At 39.8% G+C, this 18,657-nt stretch overlaps 2 protein-coding genes across 2 annotated transcripts in view; both read left to right on the top strand.

Annotated features, from left to right (window-relative positions):
* The window catches only part of LIMCH1 (LIM and calponin homology domains 1), a 181,275-nt gene extending 163,658 nt beyond the window's left edge, over positions 1-17,617 (top strand). The window contains exons 26-35 of the mRNA XM_049834791.1: positions 318-401; positions 2,036-2,128; positions 3,092-3,196; positions 4,570-4,706; positions 5,510-5,631; positions 7,440-7,563; positions 8,934-9,020; positions 11,444-11,552; positions 12,470-12,572; positions 15,077-17,617. Of these exons, the coding sequence (XP_049690748.1) occupies positions 318-401; positions 2,036-2,128; positions 3,092-3,196; positions 4,570-4,706; positions 5,510-5,631; positions 7,440-7,563; positions 8,934-9,020; positions 11,444-11,552; positions 12,470-12,572; positions 15,077-15,102 (990 nt within the window). The 3' untranslated portion in view covers positions 15,103-17,617. The remainder of the gene's footprint in view (positions 1-317; positions 402-2,035; positions 2,129-3,091; positions 3,197-4,569; positions 4,707-5,509; positions 5,632-7,439; positions 7,564-8,933; positions 9,021-11,443; positions 11,553-12,469; positions 12,573-15,076) is intronic.
* TMEM33 (transmembrane protein 33) overlaps positions 1-18,657 on the top strand; it is a 185,775-nt gene that overhangs the window by 53,693 nt on the left and 113,425 nt on the right. The window lies entirely within an intron of this gene.

The raw sequence follows: 18,657 nt of genomic DNA, 5'->3' as shown, positions 1-18,657 counted from the left end.
CTTTAAATTTGAGTACCTGCAGATATCACTGTTCCGTGCTGCTTAGACCTTTCTTTCAGATCTTTTTCCTTTTTTCCCCTCCAGTTGAAGTTTCTTTGCAAACGAAATGGTTATTTTATCATTTGGATACCTATGGGCAATCCCAAGTGTCAATGAAGCTAAGAATATTGTCTGCTAACTGAGAGAACCATTATCTAGTTCTCAATTTCCCATTCTAACATCATCGCTAGGGGCAGGCCAGGCAAAGTGCAGCTTTCTCTGGTAGCCTTGTGAAGTGTAGTGTCAAAGTCTAATAGCTTGGTTTTCCTTCCCGCAAGCGTTTCAATTTTTGGTCCTGGGATCCAGAAGAAGAGCGAAAGCGCCAGGAAAGGTGGCAGCATGAGCAAGAACGCTTGCTTCAGGTAGGGAAGAAACTACATATCTTCCACCATGTGGTTCAGCTATCGAATTGTCCCTTTGGACAAAAGTTGGGCATTTTGTGTCATGTTTTCGACATCTCCTGTGGATGCTTGAGCGAATTCTGTGGCAGATGAACGATAAAATGAGCATACATATATGTTCTCTGTGGTTTGGGCACTCTTACGTTTCCTTTCCCTACTCCATGGAAGGACCAAAAGGACTTAGTTCTGCATTCCAGTGCAGAGTTAAACCAAATGTTGATCCTCAACTACATTTACAGTATGTTGAGCATCGACTGCAAGACTCTTAATTACTTGGAGCCTCTTTCTCAAGACTGACAATTTGCTGACCCTGTTGCCTGTTTCTTTAAAATGATGGTCTTAATAGATTTTTGTAGACATCTGCTTTGTTCAGAGGTTCTTCTTGAAAAACGTCAAGCTAAATTTAGACACAAATGGTTTGGGGTATTTTTGTGACAGGGGGAACCCCCCTCAAAACAACCACTGGTTTTGCCTAGTGGTAGAGTAAGCTGTAAAATGTCTGGGTTTGCGTCCTAGTTGGAAGAAGCACAGTGGCCCTGAGAACTTGAATTTCCTCATCGGTCAGTAGTGTCTTTTGAAACTGTGATTAGGTTTGGTCCCAAAGAAACCACATCTTTCCTCCATGTAACAGAAGAGCAAACAACTACCAAAGGATGGAGAATAATAAAATGGAGTCTTTTCATCTTTTAAGAATGACTTCTGTATGTCTCTATTACTTTCTTGGGATTATTTTTTTTTTTTAGCTAATACAGTTGTTTCTTCTTAAAATGGTATAAAATTCTCATCATAGTTTTTCTGGCATATGTGGGTGTTCTCTCAATAGTAAATGCATCTCTTCTCGATTAGGCAGATGTGGTTTCTAATTTGAACAGAAGTTGGAACTGATGTAAAAGGGATAGGGAAGTCACTGTTCTTCCCCATATTCAAACCAGTTCTGTCAATTTTAAAGATCTCTTTGAGATAATTTTTCATGCAAAACTGTGTGAAAACAGTTCTCAAGAAATAATTCCATCACAAAGGAAAATAAGCTACTTAGCTAATTATAAGCTTACCCTCTTCAAACCTTTACACACTATTCATTTACCTTTTAAACTTGCACAGGTATTCATCATTCATTAAATTGTACTGGCATCTCTCTTAAATTAGTACCAGTATCTGCAAAACCTGCTTGTTTATATACTACTTTGCTGAAGTTTTTCATGTAAAATCCATGCCTAAGTTGTTTTGGGGGGGGCGGTGATAGCTTTTTTGAATTCTTAATAGTGTATAATAAACAAGGAATTATTGAAATTGTTGAGCATAAATTTCATTTCTGACCAAAGATTTAAAAACTTCTAACAAATTAAACAACTTCTAGTATGCTAAAAGTTCCTCCATGGTTTGCAGGTGTTAAATGTAAGTGCTAGAAACAGTGGGGAGAGGAGGAAAATAAGCTTTTTTTGAAACCCAGGGATGTTTCAAATTTTTATCTTCAGATTTCATCCTATTCCTGATTAAGCCACTGTTAGCAGGTTCATTTTCACTGTGGAGATACTACAGAATTTATTCTTAATACAGAATGCACTGAATTTACCTGTATTTCTATCCTCTTACAGGAGAAGTATCAGAAGGAGCAGGACAAGCTGAAAGAGGAATGGGAAAAAGCCCAGAGAGAAGTTGAAGAGGAGGAGCGTAGATACTATGAGGAGGTATAAGGCTCAAAGGAGGAGGTTTATTGACTTTTTTTTGTATTTAAATGCACTCAAGTAACTAAAAAAATCCCATGTGTGGATTAAATAATGAAAAGCCTTCTCAAGGCTGAATTCTCAGGAGGATTGTTTCTCTTAAACACTACCATAGGTGCTGAGGAAAAATATTTAAATATTTAGACAGGTATCCTCAGAACCTCTGCATAGGTGGAGGAGTCTGATTGCTGTACAAGTCTGGGTGAGTCAGTATGGTTGTGTCTGGGCACGCTCAGACTTCCCTCCAGAGGCAGAGCCTTGTGCTCTGTTCTTTGGCGTGTACTTGGTGCCTGGACTTGGTGGAACTCCAGATGAAATTGTCTGCCTTGGGCTTTATCATGTAGATATTTTGTGAACTGGCCTTGGTTTAAAAAAAAAAAAAAAATCCACAGGAAATGTTCAAAGCTTGCAGTTGTAGAATATTAACAATATAGAAGATAGTGGTTTTCTTCTGTTGTTATGTGGGTCATTATTGCAGGAAATTCGAAAATATTAATGTTTTCAGTTTGACTAGTTGTGCATTACACAAATTGATGTCTTATCATCTGTGCTTGAGGGCCATACTTGCAATCTGAAAAAGAAATTTTTTTTCAACTTTCAGAATAAGTTTCTCATGTACCAAGTGTAATTTTATATTTTTATATAAAATTTAATAGAATGGTGTTGTGAGAAACAGTGGTGCCATCCCAAGTGGAATATTCCAGTTTTGGACATCCCATATCAAAGCTAGTAATGGTGAAAGGAAAGGGAGTGCAAAACCTTGAAGCAAATGAAAAATTGAGGTGTTGCCGTTATTCTTGGTACCACAGGTCCTTACCTTGCCGTCTAAATATGACGCATAGCCAAACTTTATGCTTCTACTTCTTATGCTCATAGCTGACATTCTATATTTTTAACCCCCACTCTGTCCTGATCCTGTTTTTTTAGGAACGTAAGATAATTGAGGATACTGTAGTTCCATTCATTGTTTCTTCAAACTCTGCTGAGCTCCTCTCCTCTTCTTCCTCTACCACTGAAGGAAACAAGACAGTGGTGAGTTTCTCATGGAGCAGTGAGGCAATAAAGACTAAGCCATCTTTGGTGCAAAGTATCATTCTTCACTAAAGGCTAACAAAGTCTGGGAACAGTAAGAGTAAGAGCATTCCCTGGATCCCTTCCATAACTGGTGATATCTCAGAGTGCTGTAGCTTGTATATTTTTACAAGTGAAGAGCCATACTCCCAAGCAAACTGCTACCATCCCAATTTGGACTAGAGAAGAGGATGATACTTTCTCTCTTTGCAGCTGCTTCTCTTTTTGAACTGATGCTGTGAAAAAAGTCACCTCTTTCTGTTTTTTTTAACTACTTTCTCAAAGCCAGAAAAATCTGATGTGATTTCCCTGCATCCAAAATCTTGAGTGTAAGACAGTGCTTTAAGCATATCTGAGATGAGACTAAGTCCTGCCTCGCCACTTTTCCTCCTCTTCTCTCCCACCATCCCTCCTAGAAAGCAGCAAAACAGAGGAATGTTCACTCTCTGATTATTTTTTTTTTTTACTTATGCAGCACAAAAAGTTTAACTCAATGCATCTAATTAAATAAGTGTTCGCCAGAGATCAGGGAATGACACCCCAGGTGAGCTCAGTAGAGTAAATGGGGGATTCCCAGACATAATTTTCTCCTGCCTAAGGCACCAACACCCAAGAAGTCATCTGCTTTTTTCCATTCAACTCCAGGATTAGGAGTACTGTAGCATCAGGTTCTCCTCTCATCCTTCCTGCCTCCTCTCATCACTCATCCCTGTGCAGGGGCACCAGCCATGGCCCATTTTCCACATAGCAGTAATTTCCTGGGTGGAGCTGCTTATGCCATGTTCAGGGCAGTGCCTGCACCCAGAAGCGAAGGATCTCATGCCATGGCTTATTCAAGCTCCACCAGTCAGGTAGGACCCCCTCCAGTACCATTTTGGAAGTAGTATTGGTGTTGCCATTTGAGGATGCCCAGTGCATGTAAATAATGCTTTGCCCCCAAGCAGAGACAACAAGCTGAGGTCCCTCACATAGTCCTCCAAAGCCCAGTAGGAGACTGTCTAGACTCTCAGTCATTCAAGGATTTCTGCCAAAAATACGTAGTGGGAAGTTTTATTTTGTCATCCTGAACAGCATCTCGTAATTGGTCCATCTCTACCTTTTTTTTTTCCACACTCAGTTTAGTCCAATTAGTTGACTGTTTCAGCTGAAAGCTTTGTTAAATCCAAAGTTAGCCTTACCAAGGTCAAATGATTCCACCGTATAATGTAAGATGTTCTTTATGATAATAAGGTGTGTCAACACAATATATCTGGGGGCAGCCTGTGCTTTTCTCCTGCGTGTGCTGCTGCCAAATTCAAGGGAAGCTCCTTGTTCCCTCCCCTGCTATTTTCTAGAACTCAACTGATTCAAACAGCTCTCCGGAGGAAGGCAAACAAAAAGAAGTTACAAGGCAGAAAAAGCTGCTCTGGGAGCAGGAGAGTATGCCATCTCTGAAAAGCAAGGAAAATGAACTCTGGCAAGAAAAGAGGAGGTATGGATCAAGCCTAAGCATTTCTTAGCCCTGTGGAGCTTTGTGTTCTGTAGACTTCTGGGATGTCACATCTGCCCATGATTGATGCTGGAGAATCAGCATCTGGTGGCCTGGTGATAGGTGTAATATAACCCAATCAATATTTGCTTGCCACAGGCTCGCTTATATATGGCAATGTGCAGTGCTAGTTGTGCGTATCGGAAGGCTTGCCTGTTCAGTATATATGGCTTTGCCAAGAGGCTGTCACATCAATCAGATCAGAGCCTAGATAGCTCAGACATCTCTGTATGTCACTGCACTGTGTCTTGTGTACAAGTTTCACGAGCCATTTGGAAGAATAAAGGAGCAGTAGCTGTTTTCACTCAGAATCTGTGTGAGATTGCCTGGCTATGTCAGAAGTGCCGTACCCGAACTTGCCGGGTGGTGTTCAAAGTCCTGGTCTTTGCCCAACTCCTAATAACAGCTTTCGCAAAGACGACCAGCATCTGATGATGCTGAACACTGTATAGTGAACACTGAGAAAAGCTGCTTCTCGGGCAGAGAAGCCATTTTCTACAAATCCAGAATGATCTTTAGCACATCTAAGTGGCCGTGTGTGAGGTAAGCAGGAAGACTTGGTGTATTTGGAGACTAACTTGTTAATTCATGACAGTTATCTTCATTGCTTTGTCATCACTGACACAATAACAAAAAATCTTTTTGCAAAAAATAGACTGATATTCAAAAGTCTGATCTTGCCATTATGTTCTAAATGGAAATTTTCCCGGCTTTATTTATACAACGTGACTTATTTTTATTGGCAGTGGAAATAAAGTGCTCTCAGGACACCCAGAGGCGGGTATCTTGAAAGGAGGTGAACAGGAGCACCAGCTGCCAGTGATGGAGCGCAGCTCGCCTGCCAGGCTGAATCTGCCGTTGACTCAGGGTGAGAGTCAAGACTCTTCGTATGCATGTATTCTTTTTCCAGGTAGAAATCTTGGAGAAATCTAACTCAAAAAATTTTGGAAATTGACAGTACACATACATCTTCAAAATTTGAATGTCTCGGACTCAACAGTAGTTTTCTGTTAGCAAAGATAAACACGTTAAGGTGAAATTTAAAATCTTGTTTTCATCAGAGATGAGTGTTTCAGCTGCAGGTAGGTATCTCGTTTATAGGCCGCCTGTTCACAGTAGTAGTCAAACAGAGTTTTCTTCCATCTTTTATGTAATCTTACATAGATACAGGATTTATCTTGATACAGAGAGCATATTTCCAACACTTATTTTGTGTTTTGATAGGCTAATTAGATTCTTTATGTCCAGTCCAGTAAAAAACACTACCTGTGATGTGCAACCTTTTCAAGCCAAGCCTAAAGTGACACCTGTCTCAATTTTGTCATTAGAAATGTCTGATGACATTTAAAATTAATAGATTTTTTTTAAGTTCCCATAAGCATTGATGTTTTCTGAATGAAGGAATTTCCCCAAAGCATTACTGTCAACAGGTTCACCCTAAAAAAAGACAAATTCACTAATTTAGCATCATTATCTAATGCAAGTGAACAATGGAAATTAAGTAAGTAGGACTAAAGGCAGAAAGCAGGTGTTGATTTTGAAATTGAGTTTTAGATCTAGCATAAAAATTGATGATTCTAAAAAATGAAACATCTATGGATAGAAAAGGTTTCAGTGTTATTACTTGCTCCAAATGCAAATTCAGTTTATTAAACTTAGCAGGTTTTCTTTGCCTGTCTCAATTTTATTGTATTCTTAGTGCTTTGATAAAGGTTACTCAAATAAAGAAAGCAAAAGATAGTGCCCAGCAATCCATCCCTGTGGATTTGTAGTAGTGATTAAGCAAACTTCAAAGGTTTGACAGTTTTTAACTGCTTCTGCTAATCAGGGTTTTTCTATAACTAGTTTTCAACAACTAGGTCCCCTACAGGTATTCTGACAGCTCCTTTCTTGCTGCTTAAAGCATCATATCCTTGCTTTCTTAAGTCCTTAAATAGTCAGGACCAGAGTTTTATTGTCTTGATATCAAAAATAGTGAACAGGCTTTTCATAGGCCCTGGTAGAGTTTTTGTTCTCTAAACCAGCTGGTTGGCACATGGCAGGGTAAGGCTCCTCCCCAGCCTGTGAGCCACAAAATTCGTCTGGAAGGATCCAGGTAGTGTGCTCTGTCTCAAAGATGGGACGGTTGGCTGCCTGGGCATCACACAGATCATTGCATATTGCTGGGAGGCTGTTATTGTCACTGAGCCTTGTGCAACCGTCTGAAACACAGAAGGTAATTACAAGGGAATTACTGGTTATCAGTAGGCTCTTGGAGAGCAGTGACTACACCACCTTCCTCTTAACTCTTGCTATTGAGAAGTTTGGATCCCCAGGCACCCAAGAAGTTTCAGTCTCTCTGGTGCTTCCTTCCTTACAACAGAAATACGTTATTTTCCCAAGTGCTGTTCATGGACAGCTGTTTGACCTCACCCTTTCTCCCTTCAGAAACTGAGATTCAGCAGCAGGGTAGGTCACGTGTATGTGGAGGTCATGTAGGGGAATGTTGTTCCATAGAGGACTTCTGTTGTAGCAGAGCCTGTCTCGTGACTTTGTGTGGGGTTCCTGAGAACTTATTTTTAAGTAACAGTACATCTCTTGTCTCCTTTATGATGTGCCCACAAGTTATGCTGGTCTATAAGTATTGACAAAAGCATTTTTCCTCAAGTATTGATATTTCCCCACTTCCTGTTGTAGACATCTCCTGGAATCAGCAGTTGCTGACAAAGCAGTCCCCGCATCGCACAGAGGACATTCGGCAGAGACCGTTCCTGGGCCAGAGTGCGGGACAACAGCTGAGCTCCACAGGGGAAACGAAGAGGTGAGAACATAAAATAAAGGTTATTGCAGAGATTGAGAAATCCTGCTCGCTCTGTTCTCCCTTATATTCCTACTCAGCGTTCTTTATCAGTTAAATTTCATGGGTAGTCCTGCAGTGTGAAGACACCTTTGATTCCTGGCTTTCCCACCAAGACTGCTAATATTTATCCACTTTGTTTCTCATTACGGTTACCTCAGTAACTAGTTTCATGGGGGAGCACACCCCCTGCTTGCCACTTTCTGTATTCTTTCTCCTTAGCTCTTTAAACACTCATCTGCGTAACTGTTCATGTGCTTCATTTCTTTTAAGTGCCCAAGACAAACATTTATAGCTAGTGAGTGGCTAAATACCAGGGTGGGAGTGTCAGGTGAAGTCTGCCTCTTTGAAGTTGGTATCCAAGAGCTTTGTTCCCTAGCTTCCAAACACACATTGATTGCTACTTCCTAGTTCTTTAAGGATTATAGCTTTTAAAAGAAGATACATAGACCTTAGTATTTTCTTTCTGTAAATTTTGGTAACTTTTTTTTTCTTCTCTGATGCTTTGCCTTGTGTTTTTGAGTAAGCGTTACTAAAAGGTAAGAACAGTTCTTTGAGTAAACAAGGGATCTCCTTCCCTAATATTTGCAAAAAGTGTATCTATGTAATGAGAAAGGAACATCTGTTTTCATTAGCATATATATGAGCACAGCCTCCTGCAAAATGTATTACCTCTGTGAAGCTTGAATCAGTCAAAACTAATGTAGATTGAGGTTTGATTACCTTTTCTTCGTAACTGCTTGTGTGTGTTTGATAACATTATTTAATCCGTGAACAGCTTTAAGCAGTGAGAGGTTGAATCAATCCTATGATTTCTGATAACAAAACACATGCATGGTTTTTCTCACCAAATTCTTGCAGGGTAGAACAGATACAAATAGTAATAAACCACTTTTCAGTGTTGGTAGCTTCTTTTTACTTGGTAAAGGGCACAGACCCTCGATCAACAACCCTACATCTGCTCTACCAGCGTGCTTCTGAGCACATCCCCTGGCCAACAGAGAGTACAAGGTGGTGTGCCTTGGCTTAACCCTCCTTCTTCATGGTGGGAGCTATGTTGAGTTGATAGGTGGGTAGGAGTCTGCACGTGGCTGATTACCTTGTGAGTTATCTGGTTGAGCAATAGCAAGCAGACCAAGAGTCAGAACTGAAAAATGTGTGCTATTTTTCATTGTATCAAAATGGCAATGAACAGCAAATTGATACCTTTTTTCCCTTAGATAAAATCTTTAGAGCTGCGAACCCTGAAATTCACCAGCTGGAATTTCCCCATACAAAACCTGTTCCTAATTGTTCTTCAGCTGTAGTAATGCATCTTCTCTCCTGTATTTTAGGGCAGGCTATCATGAGAACTTCCGATCTGGGCCATCGTCTCCCTGCTCTCCTGCTGCTCCGAGTCAGTCACCCAACAGGTACAAAAGGTCAATAAGGAATTTTGCAGACCGAATACATCTTGTAGTCGCTGGTGAACTGCCGCAGTGTAAATCACATTACTGTTATGTGGATGCACTATTAATTCTTCTAAATGTTGCAATTCATAACCGTCCATGGAATAAACATGTAGCTCCCTCTCCCATATTTCTTGCCTACTTCAGCAGCATTGTTATATTTTCAAATAACACAGTTCAGAAAGCAGCTGTAGGACTCTGCTTGATCATTGAAATTTTGATATAAGCCCAGTCAAAGTAAGCAGTTAAGAGTGAGTTCAGAGCACTTAAGCCAAAGAATGTTGTCTTCATTGTGAATAGTCACATGCTCAGGAGTAAGGTATGTTCTAGACATTGTCGTATTTCAACACTTGCTGATTTAAAAAGAAATCCTTCCCTTAATTTCCAAACATGAAATGCATTTTGCTTTTTCGATTTTTTTTTTTTTTAAATTGCCTACATTCCTGCTAATCTCCTAGAGATTTGATTCTCTCAAGCAGTGAGCTGTGCAGCTTTCAGTGAGATGCGTGTACCAACTCTAAATAAATGTTAACTATAGCCTGATTGAATCACTGATAAATTGGGGTGTATTAAAATCAGTTGACTTATTAAATAGGGTAAAGCAGTACAACACAGAAAACATAGTAAGTTTTTGTTCTATTTAAATAACGTTTTTCTTCACATTTCATAGCAAAGCCCTCCTTCTGATGCCATTTGTATTGACATGAAACTATTGGGAATTTGTAATGTGAACAATTTCTTCTCTTTTTTCTAATTGTAGCTGCAGTTTTGATCGGACTGCAGATCATTTCTTGCTATGTGTAGCTGGTTGTGATAGCTACTTAGTATTATTTAGCAGTTATATTCTGATATAAGACCCTTTTTCAAGATCTTTTCCTGAAATAAATCTTAGTTTTGGAAACAATGGATGGGATGTAATTCATTGTTCCACTAAAACATTAGAAAATGTCTCTTAAAAAATTTCCTGAAGCACTTAAGTCTTTGATCCAATACTTTAACTTGTCCTTATAATAAGTGGAGAGGAAGTGAAAAGAAAAGTGGTATGTAGAATAACGCAGAGGGATGTGAGCAGAAGGCTTAAGGTTGTAGGGGAGGACATGAAACCAGGAAAATTATTCTAAAAGGAATAATGAGAATGAAGCAACAAGACAGTGATTGCGTCTGTGCTGTCAGTGTACATGGTGGGATAAAGAATGATGGGCTCAGGAGTGACAGAGATGGGATGGAAGGAAGGACAGTTTTCTGGTTGCAATGAGTCTTTCTGCTGCTTCTGTCTCTTTTTTTTTTTTTTTTTTTTTTCAGAATGGCTTTTTTATTGTAATGCAGTCCAGAGCTATCTCTGTCGTTGGCTTATTATGTTGTTGCACCAAAACCACAAAGCAAGATATTGTAAACTTGCTTATCTATGTACAATTTCATCAAACCATCTTTTCAAAACTCATTAAGTATCCCAAAGTTCCTCTCCTGGTTTCAGCCCTGGATGAAACATAATGAAAAAAGCATGGATGACACATAATGACAAGGGATCCCTTTTGGTCTCAGGTTCATCTCACTAGACAAACAGCAGTTCTGGCAGGCTGACAGACAGGTGAGAAGGGAGGAGCGTGAAACACACAGAAGCGTGCACCTGCACTGCTATTAAAACCATTATGAAAAAGGGCCCCAGTTAGTCCTGGGGCCCTGATCTCTCACCCAGCTGTCATCAAACAGCTGATTTCCTAGAACGGTCTAGACAGGACTGAAGCTTAAGGAGAGAGTTGAAGTATTTTTGCATTGCAGATGGAGATCTGATTTCAGCTTTAATCTAACTAGTTGTAATACTGCCAGGCATGTAGCTGCAGCAGCACAGACTAAAATTAGTTAGCAAGTGCCTGGTGCCTGGTCTGTGCTACTGCAGTATGCTGCTACTATTGACTTCACCAACTTGTTTGGGTGTGAGAGCACCATCCTTGCCTTCTGACTTACAGTAAGCAAACCCATTTGCAAACAAATTGAAAAATTTCCAGGCTGGGAGTCTGACTCGGGTAATTTGTGTGAATATCTGCTTTGATTGCTGTGGCGTTGACTAGGTCTAGGTAATCCACAGGCATGGTTCCCTGCCATCCAGACCTCTGTTAAGAGGCTTGCACCTCCTTTGATCTAGCACAGCAGACTGGCAGGGAAATGGGTCTGAGCTGCTGTGCATTCAGGCATTTTATGTCTTCTGCGTGCTTGTCTGTGAGGCAGGTGCGCAGGCTGATTCAGCAGCATGGCTGAAGGGTCAATCGGTATTTTTGTGAAACGACCCAGTGCTCCTCCTTCCCATCCCGTCCCTCTCCATAAAGCTGTGTAAACATTTGGCTACATTTTAGCATCAGTTGCTGTTCTGTTTTCTTAAAGTCATATTTGCCTCCTAGGTCCGTCAGCGGAAAGAAGCTTTGTTCTACCTGTGGGCTTCCTCTTGGAAAAGGAGCTGCCATGATTATTGAAACACTTGGTCTTTATTTCCATATTCAGTGCTTCAGGGTATGTCTCTTGCTTTATTAAGAAAAATCTCAAGCCATGCCCAGTGCAAGGAGAGAGTATATTGAGGGCTGTAGATGTGAAATTGAAAGAAAGAGGAAGGTATTTGCATGTTTGTTATGTATGGTTTTGTGTGTGTGTGTGTGTGTTTGTAGAGAAGTGGAAGTAATGCAGCTAATGTGTTATTTTGCTGTCAGACATGTTAATTGGACTAAACCCTGTGATTTAGCAAGCAAACTTAGCTTCCTCACAGAAGGAAACACTATAATTTCCCTGTTGTACTCATTGTTTTTTAAATATAACATTAGTTACCTTGTGATATTTATTTTTTTTTTCCCAAAAAAGCCCGGTCAGTCCCGAAGCCATCTTTGATCTGACCCATGGTTGGAAAGCTTTGACTATGGAACTGATGATGTATTCTGGCTTTCACCAGAGCTCTCAACATAAATACTTCTTGAATTCTTGAGTGTTTTGGACTGGAAATGACTCAAGAGAGTGTTTTCTAGAGAACTCGGGAAGTGTCCATTTCCATTATCTCTGCCCCAGTTGGTATTAGGCATTCGTGAAGCCTTTTTTGGTTTTAGACATTTAGCCAAACTTAAGCCTCTGGCCCCTCTGAGCGTTGTCCATCACAAATGGGCTCGCTCCAGAATGCAACTTTAAAATCACATGTCCCTTAAAATCACTAGACTTCACTTCTGTGTAAGTGGATACTGCTGAAATCTAGTCCTAAATACTGTTGGCTCTAAAAAAAGCCTTTCAGTGATTTGCAGTGCTCCGCATGATTATGGGCTGGGTTCTGGGGGAGTATTTTTTCTCACTGTTCCAAGAACTATTGAAACAAAAGTCAAAATTTGGGAAGAGTTGTGACAGATAGTAGGGCATAGTCTGTCTTACTTTCTCTGTTCTTCAATTGACAGTGTGGCATTTGCAAGGGACAGCTGGGAGACGCAGCAAGTGGGACAGATGTCAGGATTAGAAATGGTCTTCTTAACTGCAATGATTGTTATATCCGGTCCAGAAGTAAGTACCAAATCCTGTCTGAAGGACAGTGAGCTCTAACAATACTGTTGCCATGGTTTTAATTGATGGGTTTCTCTCCTGGCTTTGCCACTCAGGCTTAGCTTCGCCATGGGAAGGGGAACCTTTCCATGCCACTTTTTTGATACAAGAGGATGATTAAAGATTTCCAAGGCCATTAAATCTTGCCTAGAGGATCTCTGCTCAGCAGTATTAGACTTGAAGGCTGTTTCTGTGCATAAATATAAACTCCTACACTGTGCGCACATATTGTGTGTCCTGGAGGCTTGGATCTGTCACATCATATGAGACAGTGTGGCTACTTCTGCTAGATCTAGGACCCTGGGCCTTGTTTGGAGAAAGTCCCATTTTTTATGTCTCCAGACCTCCCTTTGTGGACAAAATGGTCATGTAAAATGTTAGGAACATTATGTAACACTTAGTGAATCCTTGTGGTGGTATCCCCAGACATATGCTAAAGTGTTGCTAGCTGCAAGTTTTGAAAAACGAGCCAGACAATGGCATATCAGAAAAAAACTTGATGCATTTTTCTGCCCTAGAGCAGGTCACTTGAATGTCCTTCCTAGTCCTGGATTTCTGTGACTGATACCAAATTGCTAGAGCATTTCAGCTTCACTCCGATGTCACCAGTGATATGAGATGGGCAGTGCTCATGCTGGCTTCTACTTTGTGGAAAACAGTAGGATGCAGGAAAAAAACACGGGAGTAGTCGTTGCCTTCCTGTTAAATGTTACTGTTTAGTATATTCACTGCCTACAGTCCTAACTGATAGTGGAGATATAGAGCTCTTCTCACTTACTATTTCCCTTCTCTCTCAAAGGCAGTGAGAGAGATTTTTTTCTTTTAATGTTTCAGGAGAGAGATATTTCCCCATCAGCAGAGCTAGAGGGTGCTATTGTATAACCATTTGTTTGGTGATTTTTTTTTTTTCAAATTCTGCTAAGAAATGTTAGCAACTTTTTATTATTATTTACTTAACCTGACACATTTAGAAATAGCTTTTTCCCTTTAGGCTAGATACTATAAACCTTCCTCATGTGGATGAGGTCCTGACCCTTAAAATCCACATTTGCACATCCATCTTTACACAAAAAAGAGAGGAAGGTGATAAAAGTCCTATTTTCCTTTTCTTCTTAATCCTTTTTGCTTAAATGAAAATTGAGGTCCCTTAAGGGTAGATGAAGGCTCAAATAAATTATTTATCAGCTTATATGCTGTAGAAATCACCCCCTCCATCATAATTTCTACAGCAGTGGTGCTAGAAAATAGAGTACAGAGCTGTGTACAGTGTTTCATGCAGTAAGGTTTTACATTTGTACATACCTAGCACAATGGTAACCAGGTCCATGACAGAGGGAATAGGTTTTGAGGAAATGCATGGTTCCTGAAGAATAATAACGGCAAGGGTTTGTCTTTTTTCCTACAAATTACCTCTTCCTGCTGTGTTAACTCCTCATGCAAAATCTCAAAATATGAGTTAGTGGAATTTAAGTTACACTGGCTCTTGTTGACAGTTTCAAAGGGACTGATTTTGATAGCACTGCAGATATGGCTAGTTGCTCATTTTTAACTAGAATTTGACAGACTCCACAACTGAAATGAAGAACAAACTAGTGCAGTGTTAGTGTTTTGCCTTTCAGTTCTGGGCAATCTGATGCTAAATATAAAATCAGTTGCTTGATTGTACAGCTCACGCCTTCCTGCCTCCATGGCTACATCTGAAAACCTGTGCAGTAATGAGCACAACCGATGGTCTCTGACCAACCCAGAATTAGTCAGTGTGGCTTTGAGATGCTTATAGACATCTTGATGAAATATTTTGGCTGCCAGAAGCTTATTTGAAACTGTGAATGATTCAGCTTCAAAACAAATTATCAAAAACCTTAAGAGAGAAGAGCATTAAAGATTACGTAGTGGTTCAGGATCCAAAATATTTCTGTTTTTCAAATAAAAGTGGATGGGGTTTTATTGGTAGGTTATTTCTCTACAGCAAAACCTCACAAGGAAGGGAACTTGGTATTCAGTGTCAAACACCGGGAATAGTTAGAGGTTTGTAAGTGGCAAAGTCAAAGGCCAGGAAATTCATGAGGTTCCCGGTACAGCCAAATAACATGAGGGCTCTGTATTACCACGTAACACAAACCAGGCACAGCTAGAGGTGACTCATCAGTCCTTTGCTATACTATTTTGCTACTGCAGAGCCTGAAAGTAAATATACCCACAAGTACTTTGGGAGCAGAATGAAATAAAAGTGCGTACGGAATGCATTTGTCTGTGGCATGGAAAATGTATTTCCACTGGAGTTACGCTGAATCCTTCTTTGCAGTTAGTGCCCCAATTTTGCAAGAGGAAGAAGCAGCAGGGCACAAATGATACATATTTCCAGATGTGGGTTTTTTTAATTGTAGAGATCATATGAGGAAAAGCCTATGTATGCATGTTAAAATTTGTCAACTAATGACTTGTTTTGGTTTTGTTTTACCCAGCTGCTGGACAGCCAACTACATTGTGACATGGCTTTCAGTCCTAATAACTTTCAAGAAGGAACTCTCTTCTCATATGTATCAGCTGCCTCCAGACAATCACTTGTAAGAGCTTGAATCCATGGACATCATGGCTCTCATCTCATTTTGAAAAACTCATAAAAACACTGCACCTGCTCTTTTAAAATGCAGTATGTTGGGTTTTCCCTTTCTTAAGAAATTTGCAAAATATGTATGACCATGTTTGGGAAGGCAAAGCCTAAGTACTATAAAAAAAAATCCCACCTTTCAGGTATGCTTATGATTTCCAGTCTGTTACCTTGTTCTTTTGAAAGTAATAAGAAAATAAACATGCAATAAAGCTGTTTTGGTTTAATATTTCTAGGAATTAAAAAGTTTAAGTTTACAGAACCTTTATAGAATATGCCAACTTGAGCTGAGAAGTAATTTTAAGATAGTATCTAATCAGTGCATTTGAAAAACTAAACATCACAGCACGACTTCTCTGTTATGACTGAAGCTATAACTTTTTTTATACAGAGACTAGTTTGATAATACATCCTGTAATTCTGAAGCATTTTGTGTTTATATGACCTTCAGTGGAGGGTAGGAGTTATACAAATAAATTATTGCACCTTTAGTGATAGGATTTTTTTGTTTGTGTACCTCAAGTAATGTTCATGACTATAGCTTAATATTCTCTCAAATAAAGATTTCTTCATTAAACCTAAAGACTGTATACCGTTAACGACGGCAAGATTCCCATTAGGAGCAATCCTTCTTACTAAGTCAGCAGCCCGCGTTGTTATTAAACTCGATGAAAGGTGATGTGGGGGAGAGGCAGCCGAGTGGGCGGACAGAGCTGAATTGTGAGTCTCCAAGCTGCGGTTTGATGCTATGGTGAAGCTTTTCTCTTTGGCGTGTAACTTGCCCATTGACGGTCTGAGTTGGTTTCAGAGCTGCTTGTTCATTTGCAAACATTACGGTTGGTTGAAATCTGTTGTGGAGAAACATGTGTGGTTTGAGTGCCCTCCAGAGCCAGGAATTAAACAGCCTTGAGCCTGTGTTCCTTCATATGCTACCCCAATAAAGTCAGCCAAACCCAGGAGTGCGGAAGGTGGGCAGGGAGGAGGCTGGCAGCACTAGGCAAAAAAACTTTAACTTGCCTGTGTTTGGGCCAGTTTTCCTTCACACTTTTTGATTAAGCATGGGCTCCTTACTAAAGTCATCCAGCAGCTCATTGAAACAGCGGTCAGAGCTGTGTCACTTTGCCTGCAATACACAGACAACGTTAGGGGGTGTGTTACAATTGTAAAATATCCTAGCACTTTTTGGTAAACAGTTATTGGAAATATCCCATTTTAGCAGCTCACAATGCAACTTAAAATGGAGGGGGAAAAAATGTACTTATTCTGCCTTAAAACCATGATAAAAATGAATTAATAGAGATTTATTTTATGTGTATATGCACATCCATTGTCTTTTGATGTGTTGGTAAATGGAAATGAAGTGGTTATTAGGGAAGCAATAATTTTGAGTTGTTCTCTAGCTAGCAACTATTTATTTAAATGCTAGACAGTTGCTTGCATGCGAGTTGCATACCCGTGCAAAACTGCATGTCATTGAAAACCCATGTACGATATTGTCATTGGAGGACATTGTGACTATCTGCTGGAAAGTTACATGTTACTTCCTTAATATTGTGCCTTAGAAAATGCAAAGCTGTTGCACACAGTCAGCGATGACTTCTGGATGCAATAAATCCAAAAAGCTGAAGTCCTTCATAGACTTCACCTGGGGAATATTTAAAAAAATAATAACAATAAAAAAATCAGACAAATGTTTTGGAAATAAAAGTGATGTCCAATATTCTGATTAACAATCTGCATGATTTACTGTTAAAGGGTTTTGATAACCAGGATGCTTACTCTTTGCATGTGGTCATCATAACATTTTCCACAACTAATGCCTAACATGGAAATTCAAGAGGCAGATTTTATAACTGACTTTTTACATCTGTATAATTCCATGCACTGCATCAAGGATATGTGAATATTTGATGTCTGGGCCTAATTTTTAAATGACACCGTGCATGCTTGTGCGTCTATTTGGTATGAGTCACTACCACCGCTTCACTCATGTGATAGAGTTTAGATGTGCAAATCGGTCCTCAAGTGTATAAAAGGGTTGGTTGTCACAGATGTTAGATCTGCTTCTTATTCACGTAGGGGTACGTGCCCAAAGGGCTTAGGAGCATGGTTGGGACTAAAATGCATGGGCAAGGGGTGGGGGTATGCATCGCGCTGCGGACACACCACTGGGTCTCTGAAGCTGCTTAGAAGTTGATCCCAGTGTCTATCAATTAGTTGCATATATGCATGTTTTAGCAAAGTTGATTGTATGTAAAGCAAATTGAAGCAGCATTCTCAGACAACGATTTTTTCCCCCCTAATGAATATCTATTCACCAGCACAGAATAATTTTCAACAGTTTTCTAAACTGTACTTGCCAACTGCTTATGTCTGATTTTATATTTCCTTTGGAGTCTTAACATGGCAAATTCGTTCAGGCTAAAATTTTTTTTTCTTCCCTTTTTTTTTTTTTTTTTTTTTTCCTCCAGTTTAGAGACAAATATGATACATTTCTTACCAGGAACTTTGAGCACAGAAAAAAATAATGCTTTACTACATTTGAACTACAATGTAAATGTATTTGTCGCAAAAAAATGATTTATTATCGCTGAGAAAGTACAATGTATGTAATGGGTTTTAGATGTTTCAGAATTTATTTAGCCTCTTACTACTTCAGAGAACCTGAACAGGTGTCATAACCCATCTGTATTTCACAACCCCATTTTCCATGGTGTATTTTTTCCTTACTCTTGGCTATGTAGTGTTATTGATGCAGTACATCTGTAGTTCTCGGTGAATGTCCTAAAGGTTGGTGAACCAGAAGGGGACCATCCTTACCTGCATGTCCATTCAAGGACAAGGATTGCTGTCCTAGCTGGGGCTGATGTTGAATACCAGTTATGCTAATCTTTCCTTTATTTTATTTATTCTAAATTGCCTCTGGAAATTAGGAAAACTTGTCTAAAATGCAACAGCTTTTATAGTAAACGTATGTTTATAAATAAATTGTTGATTACCTTTGGTGGTGTTGATTTTACTTATTATAACTAACTTCTCCTATTGCATGCAATGTATCTGTGAAACTGGACTGCAGAGTGTGTACACCCTGTTGGTAAAAGCTTCTACTTCATAGGGGTAGGCTGAACCAAGGTGTCTTCCAGAAAACTTAGTGTTTGAGATGAGACAGTACAAAAGACATACTTGAGATGGGACAGCACCCTGTGGGTTGCTACTGTACGCTGTAGCCAAGTACTTAAAAGAGCATGTGTGCCTGTCATGGTCAAAGATGAGCAGAGGTGGCTTTCTGTGAGTTGAACCCAAAGTCCTCAGAAGATCTTTCATTGATGTTGGTGGACTGTGGCTCAGACTGGGACTCAATAAAGCACTTTATGTATTGCAAAGCTAAATACGTGCTGGGTTAATTCTATTTCTGTGTAGCAAAGATCCTTCAGT

The sequence above is a fragment of the Accipiter gentilis genome, chromosome 3, assembly GCF_929443795.1.
Source record: "Accipiter gentilis chromosome 3, bAccGen1.1, whole genome shotgun sequence".
Lineage (NCBI taxonomy): Eukaryota > Metazoa > Chordata > Aves > Accipitriformes > Accipitridae > Astur > Astur gentilis.
Note: the sequence above shows the minus strand (reverse complement) of the source record. Positions and strands in the feature narration are given on the sequence as shown.